Source organism: Nicotiana attenuata, unplaced genomic scaffold, assembly GCF_001879085.1.
Source record: "Nicotiana attenuata strain UT unplaced genomic scaffold, NIATTr2, whole genome shotgun sequence".
Taxonomy (NCBI): Eukaryota; Viridiplantae; Streptophyta; class Magnoliopsida; order Solanales; family Solanaceae; genus Nicotiana; species Nicotiana attenuata.
In genome coordinates, this window is record NW_017672228.1 from 64,579 (window position 1) to 72,035 (window position 7,457).

Below are 7,457 nucleotides of genomic sequence, written 5' to 3' on the forward strand. Positions count from 1 at the left end.
GGGTGACCAACTTTTGATACGTTGCACCTGCATTCTTAAGACCGAAAGGCATTACCTTATAACAATAAGTCCCCCTGTCTGTTATAAAAGAAGTTTTTTCTTCATCACCTGGATCCATCTTGATTTGATTATAGCCTGAATATGCATCTAAAATACTTAATAGTTCATGCCCTGCAGTAGCATCAATTAACTGATCTATGTGGGGCAAAGGAAAAGAATCTTTTGGACAGGCTTTATTAAGGTCTGTGTAATCTACACAGACTCGCCACTTACCGTTCTTCTTAGGAACCACAACAGTATTAGCTAACCAGTTAGGATACTTTACCTCGCGAATCGAACCAATTTTTAGCAATTTTTGAACTTCCTCTTGAATCACCTTATTTTTGAAAGTTCCTTGTTTTCTTTTCTTTTGCTTGACGGGAGGATACGATGGATCTTCATTTAGTTTATGAGTCATCACCTCCGGTGGTATACCTGTCATGTCTGTATGGGACCAAGCAAAACAGTCTGCATTAGCTTTTAAAAATTCAATTAACTTACGTTTTACCTCCGGGCTAAGATTAGCTCCTATGTACACTTTTCTCTCGGGCCAATGTATAAATAACACCACAACTTCTAGCTCTTCTATCGTTATTTTGATGTTATCATTCTCCTCCGGTTCTTGAATGGTATCAGGTCTTGAATCCAGATCTGTTTGCTTCTGCTCAGGTGAGGTTGTTTCCATGTTACCCTCACCTAAATTCTGTAATTGCTATTTGTCTCCACCATTAACAATTGAATCTGCAATGGAATTGATGCTCCTAGATGTTTGTTGATCACCTCTGATTTGGCATATTCCCCATGGAGATGGGAATTTAATAACTTGATGTAGAGTTGATGGGACAGCATCCATATCATGGATCCAAGGTCTCCCCATGATCATATTATAAGCCATTTCCATATCTACTATCTGAAATTTAGTTTCTTTAACAACACCTGCAGCAAAAGTTGTTAGAACTACCTCTCCTTTTGTTACTACACTTGAATTGTCGAACCCGGACAAGGTATGCGCCTTTGGTATCATTTTGTCTTCAGCTTGCATTTCACGTAATTAGTAGTATAATATTTACAGAACTTCCTGGATCAATCAAAACTCGCTTTACATTAGTGTCATGTACAAGTAAAGATATTACCAGTGCATCGTTGTGAGGGGTGATTACTCCTTCTGTATCTGCATCATCAAAAGTGATACTTTCATCTTCTAAGGTCTGTCGCACTCGCTTCCCGTGCGTGATTGTTACTTTGGAAACTTTATTTGAAGCCGTATATGTTACTCCATAAATATCCTCTCCCCCACTTATAACATTCACGATTCTCTTGGGTGATGGGGGCTTTAGTGGTTCTTGCCTATTTTTCATGTAGGCTTGCTTACCTTTCTCACTAAATAACTCAGTGAGATACCCTTGCTTCAATAGATGGTCCACTTCACTTTGCAAGAATCTACATTCTGAAGTCTTATGCCCGTGATCATTGTGAAATTCGCACCAATGATCTGGATTGCGCTTATTTGGATTTGACCGCATCTCTTTTGGCCACCGTACCTTATCTCCCATGCTCCTCAAAACAGCTACGAGCTCGGAGGTAGTGACGTTGAAATTATATCCACCAAATCTTTCCTTCAAACTTCCATCATCATCTCGTGACCCGCGTGTGTTTCGATCATTCCCAAACCTTGATGAGGAGCCTGATTCCCTGTTCCTAGGTCTGTGATCGTACCTTTGATTATCTTGTCTTGACCGTGAGTCCTTTCCCGCAGGTCCCATGTATGGCTCGTACCTGTTTTTACCGGATCTCTTTTCATTTTCAACACGCCTTGAGCTTACCTTTTCTTCTGTTTTATGTCGTAAAATAATGTCTTCTTCAATCCTCATCTTTGTGCTGTATCTGTTGTAGACATCACTCCACGTTGTTGCTGGGAATTCTCGAAGGCTTTCTTTGAGTCGCCTCGTGGCTTCTGAACTCTTCTCATTTAAATTACTAGCAAAGGCTATGGCTGCCCAATTGTCAGGTACTTGTGGCAGCGTCATTCTTTCCCGTTGAAATCTATCTACGAACTCTCTAAGCAACTCTGAGTCTCCTTGCTTGATTTTGAAGATATCTTCCATTCGCTTTTCAACTTTTTGAGCTCCCGAGTGTGCTTTGATAAATAAATCTACAAGCTCAGCAAACGAATTTATAGAATTTTCAGGTAAAAGAGAATACCATGTTAGGGCTCCTTTAGTGAGTGTTTCACCGAATTTTTTGACCAAGACCGACTCGATTTCTTGCTTAGTCAAATCATTGCCCTTGACACCTGTTGTGAATGCAGTAACGTGATCTCGTGGGTCTGATGTACCATCATACTTTGGAATATCAGGCATCTTAAACTTCTTTGGAATTGGAAGGGGAGCAGCGCTTGGCTTCCATGGTTGTTGGGAATATTTATCTATATCCACACCCTTGATCACGGGCGGTACTCCAGGTATTTGCTCTATGCGTTCATTTTGCTCCTTGAGCTGTTTCTGCAAGGTTAGTACTAGACTTTGTAAATCAGAATTAACTGGATTACCTGGATCTCTCTCTTGTGTTTCACTAGGGGTTCCACCGCAGCCAGAATTAATCAACCCTGAACGAGGATTCTCCAAAGTGTTGTTGTTTGGAGCAGACGTGGGTGGAACAGCAGGCAATTGGCGAACAAAGGCTTGGAGAGCGTTATTGACTTGAGAGGCAATAAGTTTTTGCAGAGCCTCATTCATGGTTTCAACGTTTTCGAATTGAGCCTGTCCATCTGTATAAGATCCATCAGGAGTGCCTTCACGAGATCGTCGTGGGGAACCTCGTGGAGAACCTTGTGGAGAGCCTTGTGGGGAATCTCCCTGAAGTTGTTGGACTGTCTGAATTTCTGGGTTTCCTTGAATGTTGTCATTGTTGTTCAACATGATTGATGCAATCAAGAAAATTAGATTGAGATATGCTTGATTATCAGATTCCCGATAACGGAACCAATTTGTTTAACCAAAAAATAGAATTTCGGTTAAAACTAGAAATTAAGAGAAAAAATCGGGTTACTGATAATCAGGAGACGAAAAGAATAAGGAATTTTTGAGAATAATAAAGCAGTAAATAAGTTTGTATTTCAATGTAATCTCAATGATATTTCGTGTCCTTACAAATGCTGAGATCTCCTCCTTTTATAGTTGATTTTTCTAGGAAAAGGTATAATGTCTCAGTCTTAAAGAGGCAATTATGAGCATTAAATGACATTAAATGAAACGTTACACAATCATTCCTATTCAATGCTGATTCGCTAACGTATTTAACATTTAATACTGAATTTAGACTCCTTTATGCTATCAGATTCATATCTTCAATTCCTTCTGACCTCCTGGCTTTAATTAAATTAAATAGATACGAGACTCGTATCATTTGAATAGCATCTCGTGCCTATTTAACTCTCTTCTTTTCGTATTTGATATTGCCCGTGCCCCTCAATTGATCATCATGTTTTGACCATTTGACCAGTCCACGTGTCATGCCATGTCACCTTCAATATAAATTCAATTTTTTCCCAATACAATATCAATATCTAATGAAGAATAATGATTTAAATTCAAATAAAAGATAAATGTATAATGATGAGCCAAATTTATAACCTGTTTTTTATGCATGTAGCATGATCCCTTTCCACAATAGCAATATGATGAAATAGGCTAATATTACAATAATAACAATTAGCTTATCGTAGCTCCTCTTTTAATCGATTTTGGACTAGGTAATGTGAGCAAGCTCACACCGAATACATGATAATCACTTTCCACGTACAATAAAATTATGCATTTTAAAAAAAAAGGATCGAAGCATTTAACATTCAGAACTCATTGATTCGATTAATTTAATTCATGATTAGTAGGATTGAACCTAGCCACTGGAACACAAACCAAAGGATTGGCTCTAGGGACTGTGACACTACTACCTTCTTCCATGTCCACTTTACCATTATTATTACCTTCACCACCAACTTTCCACTCAAAGCATTGAATTATAGCAGCAAGACTTGTATGCAATATTTGCAATGCTAATGAAATTCCAGGACATCCTCTTCTCCCACACCCAAATGGCAAATAATGAAAATTATTTTGTCCCCTTACATCCAATATTTTTGTTTCATTCATAAACCTTTCTGGCCTAAACTCAAGAGGATTTTCCCAATATTTTGGATCTCTATTCATAGCCCAAACATTCACAAAAAGTCTAGTTTTTGCTGGTACATGATAGCCTTCAATAGTGCAGTCTTCACTGGATTCTCTAAGAATCATTGGAGCAGGAGAGTGAAGCCTTAGTGTTTCTTTAACAATGGCTTGAAGATAGGGAAGTTGAGAAATATCTGATTCTTGCACTAGTCTAGTTTTTCCAGTGATATTGTCAATTTCTTGGGCTGCTTTCTCCATAATATTTGGATGATTAATCAATTCTGCAAGTGCCCACTCCATTGCAATGGCTGAGGTATCAGTTCCACCAGAAAATAGGTCCTGTAAAATTTTTAAATACATATTGTCATTTAAAAAATTTCAAGAACTGAAAGTCAAGAAAATAAAGTTTAGAAAGCATCATATCAAGCCAGTGGCAAAACTTGGAATTTCCTTAAAGTATTCAAATTTGAAAGAAGTGGAATTTTCCTTCTAAAACGTAATATTTTACCTATATATACAGTGCGCTTTTTCGACAAAGGATGATCAACTGACCACCCTTATGACCATGTGGCTTCGCCACTGATATCAGCTGATGAACTTTCTAGACAAAAAAGTTCTATTGGTATCACTCCTAGATATACTCATCGTCTGCGAGAGGCGTATCTAACATAGACGCTATAGGTTCAACTGAACTCATGCCTACTTTTATCCATGGCAAGGAGCAGTGATGAAGATTATGCAAAGAAGGTGGATCAAGCATTGTCAAAAAAATTCAGGTCAAGGGGAGATTTCTTAGCTCCGTCCCTGCTGGCAATAAGTACACATATGTGACTCTATTTTTTCTTATAGTCTATTTAAAAAAGAATGATTTCTTTTTCTAAATTTAGAAATAGTTTAACTTGAACTGTTCATTTTACCGTTAATGACAAACTTTAATAGCCACATAAATATTATGACTTAAGATCACAAGTTTCAAAAGTATTCATTTCTTTCTTAAACTCTGCGCACGGTTAATAAGGTCACATAAAATGAAACAGGAAGTAATAAATATGCGAAATGATCTGTCATTGCTAGTGTTTGTATACTTGTGATGGCGACGCTAGGATTTTTTCAATGATGTTCAAATTTAAAAGAAGTGAAATTTTTTTCCGACACAGGATGTTCAATATGTGTCATATACCTCTAAAACGTAATATTTTACCTGTATACACAGTACAAGTTTTTGACAAAGGGTGGTCACTTGACCACCCTTATGACTATGTGGCTTCGCCACTGGATCATGAACCAGTTTGGCAGTTCAATGTTATGTGAGAATGAAAATAAGATATATAGCATGTTAATTACCAGAACAAAAGCTTTAATATTCTCTCTTGTCAATCGAATTTCTGAAGTGTTATCTTCTGAATTATCAAGTAAAATCTCAAGGAGATCCTTTGCAACTTCCTGATCACCATCATTCATTTTCTGCCTTTTCCTTCTTATTTCTTGATGCTCCTCAATTATGCTGTCCATAATCTCATCAAACTTGTCTCGAACACCCTTTAACTTCTTCCCAAAACCTTGCAAATCCCACTTCTTAAAAAACCAGAATATATCCGACAGATTAAATTTCCCAGATAGCTTAGCCATTTCAAGAATCATTTTCCTAACTTTTTCAGCTTCATGTTCATTTTCACAACACCCTTTACTCATAAGCATTCTTGTTATAACATTGTTTGTCATCGTCGTAATTTCACCACGAATATTAACTTCATTGCCAACTGCAGCATTTCTTGATAGTACTTTAATCAAACGCTTAATTTCGTCGCGTCTAAATGGAAGCAGAAGATGAAGAGTTTGTCCACCAAGAAGTTTAGAAATGCATAGCTTTTTCATGAACTTCCAATAAGGTCCATAAGGTGCAAATGAGAAGTCTTGGTGATAAGTTAAGTAATCAATATTGGATATTTTGGGACGATTTGAAAAGATAATCTCATTATTTTTGAGGAATTGTTTGACTATTTTAGGCGAAGAAGCAACCACACATGGAATAGAACCAAGGAATAAGTGAAATATTGGTCCATATTTGTTGGATAATTTGTGTAGAGATTCATGTGGTTTGTTACTTAAAAGGTGGAGATGGCCAATAAGTGGAAGCTTTAAAGGGCTAGGAGGAAGGCAAATTGTGGTTCTATTTCTTACTAATGCTTTAACTATAATGGTAGAAATAAGCCAGATGAAGAAAAGAAGGATATAGGCATGGATATCAACCATGATTGAAAGGTTTAGTTAGTAGATTATAATGCTAATGGTGATGCTGTTTAGTGCTATTTATACAACAGAATAATGTATCAATCGGCTGAATTTGTATATTTGTAGTAAGATGATGACAATATTAAATTATAAATTCAAAAAGACTGATGAGCTGGTACATATAAAATTTAGTACTTCTCTAAGGTATTTGTACTAGACTAGCTTTTCTTTGTCTTCTATCGACGCAAATAAGGTGGAAGATTTTATGTGAAGATTCCATTGTGCTTTGCTTAACTTATGACAATTTCCGACTTAAAACAGGTTTATTTTTACTTACTACTTGCAAAGTAAACAATGTTTCGTGTGCGAACAAAGTCGCACTTTAAGACTTGATAAGAAAAAGAAGTTTTTTTTTTTTTTGGTGCAAAAGATATATATTTATATAGATAATCAAGCTCTTACAGAGTTGTTCAGGTGATGCATTATAGGCATCGGATTTACATTAGTACTACTAGAGGCCCCGGTAGAGGAACCCTTAAGTAAAGCAAAAGTCGAATTGTCCAAACTACCATTAGAGTGGCTAGGTACCATACTAGCTAAACTACTACTATTACATCTAGTAGAACTGTTTTTAACCATTCTTCTTCTTAGTAGGCCTTGTTGATCTTGTTTATACACTGCGTTGGCAAAAGGTGGTGGATTCTGAAACAGTAGACATGATTCCCTTGTATGCTTGGCCCCAAAGTTGGCTAGGAGATCTGCGACACTATTTTGTTCCCTGTAAATACTGCGAACTCAAGCATAAATAGGCTCATCTAATCATTAACGAATTATTTTGTGATTATGTTAAAAATATACTAATAAAGAAGATATCATTTCGACCAATTTTGGTACCTGTAACAAAAGGAAAATAACTAGCACTATTTTACTGCTCTTTTTCTCAATAAATTTAGTGGTACATTCTCTTTGATTAGTAGGGACTAACTTAAAGTTTTATTAACTTAAAAATATTGTATT

General features: G+C 36.6%; 1 protein-coding gene across 1 annotated transcript; it reads right to left on the reverse strand.

Moving 5' to 3' along the window:
* Positions 1-3,905: 3,905 nt before the first annotated feature.
* On the reverse strand, positions 3,906-6,461 carry LOC109212387 (cytochrome P450 93A3-like). Its single transcript, XM_019376030.1, has 2 exons — positions 5,553-6,461; positions 3,906-4,547 (listed from the first exon to the last, which is right to left on the reverse strand). Exons 1-2 carry the CDS (start codon positions 6,459-6,461, stop codon positions 3,906-3,908), a joined length of 1,551 nt encoding a protein of 516 aa, XP_019231575.1.
* Positions 6,462-7,457: the final 996 nt, after the last annotated feature.

What these genes read in the sequence shown, in the direction of transcription:
- LOC109212387 (XM_019376030.1), bottom strand. Translation starts at nt 6,461, where the DNA reads ATGGTTGATATCCATGCCTATATCCTTCTTTTCTTCATCTGGCTTATT. An exon ending in ATATTAAAGCTTTTGTTCTG is followed by an intron (nt 4,548 to 5,552) that starts GTAATTAACATG and finishes AAAATTTTACAG; the next exon opens with GACCTATTTTCTGGTGGAAC.